We start from the raw sequence: 989 nt of genomic DNA, 5'->3' as shown, positions 1-989 counted from the left end.
GGGGGTGTTCAGGAAAGGTCCTGGAGCTGGGATTTGAACTCAGGACACCCATAGCACAACAATGCTATATGTCAACGCACTGCCCACAAGGCTATCAGCGTTGACAAACTAATATAAAAATGTAGTTCCTATCCAACTTTTTACTGTATATTATTACCTTTTGTTATTTGGTAAGAGAATTATTTAAGACCTTAGTAACTTTTATTTGTTTGGTTTGTCCTGAGGCTTTGGAATGTTTTTTTAGTCAACACCCGATGACTAGATTTCACAATCAAATGCCTCGTCCCGTAGACCTGTAATTATGTACCATTCAAAGACCTACAACAGACAGATTAACATGTGCCTGATTCAACATGTTTAGGTTTTGCCTCTTTTGATTAGAGACATAACCAGTATCAGCATTCTGTGTGGTATAAGAGGCATTAGGTTTTCATTTTATGGTTGTGTTGGTGAGTTTGGGGAAAACTTGTTTTGTCACATCTAAATGATGTTTTTGCCATCACTAGCACTCAGTGTTCTTCTTGTAGACAAGAAAGATAACAACATGCTTTTCATTGTTGATGCACATAGTTGTATAGTGGATGTGAAAACATCTTTCTTGATATAGATGGATGGTGCCAGATGAGCATGTTTTATGTATGGATTGAATATATAACATTGTCTTTTCAAAAAGCTTTTTATTTTAACCTGTATCATTTGGAGGATAAATAAATAATAGTATTTGTACTTCTTTTGTTTTAACAGAATAACCCTACTAATAAGTTAGCCAGTGGTCTGACAGTCACCAAATCACATATCAAGAGGTTCACCCTTTGCTGTTTTCTCCTCTCCTTAACGGTAAGATCTATTAGTCTATATGCAGCCTTGGTGAGCATAAAAATTGTTTCAAAAAATGTAAAGTGTCAGAAATTCTGCGTATATAATTACCGAAGTGTGCAGTATCATTGCATAGTTGTCACTGCTTAAAATCTAATGTCACCTACAGTTAA

At 35.5% G+C, this 989-nt stretch overlaps 1 protein-coding gene across 4 annotated transcripts in view; it reads left to right on the top strand.

The window, feature by feature from the left end:
* LOC107589954 (progressive ankylosis protein homolog B-like) overlaps positions 1 to 989 on the top strand; it is a 21,981-nt gene that overhangs the window by 13,526 nt on the left and 7,466 nt on the right. For all 4 annotated transcript variants that reach the window (XR_001609728.1, XM_016278545.1, XM_016278544.1 and 1 more), the window contains exon 8: positions 745 to 837. Coding sequence is in view for 3 of the 4 variants with exons in the window: in XM_016278545.1 (XP_016134031.1) it covers positions 745 to 837 (93 nt within the window). In the remaining variant the exon portion in view is untranslated. The remainder of the gene's footprint in view (positions 1 to 744; positions 838 to 989) is intronic.

This window comes from Sinocyclocheilus grahami, unplaced genomic scaffold (genome assembly GCF_001515645.1).
Source record: "Sinocyclocheilus grahami isolate Dianchi unplaced genomic scaffold, SAMN03320097.WGS_v1.1 scaffold122.1, whole genome shotgun sequence".
Taxonomy (NCBI): domain Eukaryota; kingdom Metazoa; phylum Chordata; class Actinopteri; order Cypriniformes; family Cyprinidae; genus Sinocyclocheilus; species Sinocyclocheilus grahami.
This window is presented reverse-complemented; position numbering and strand designations above follow the sequence as displayed.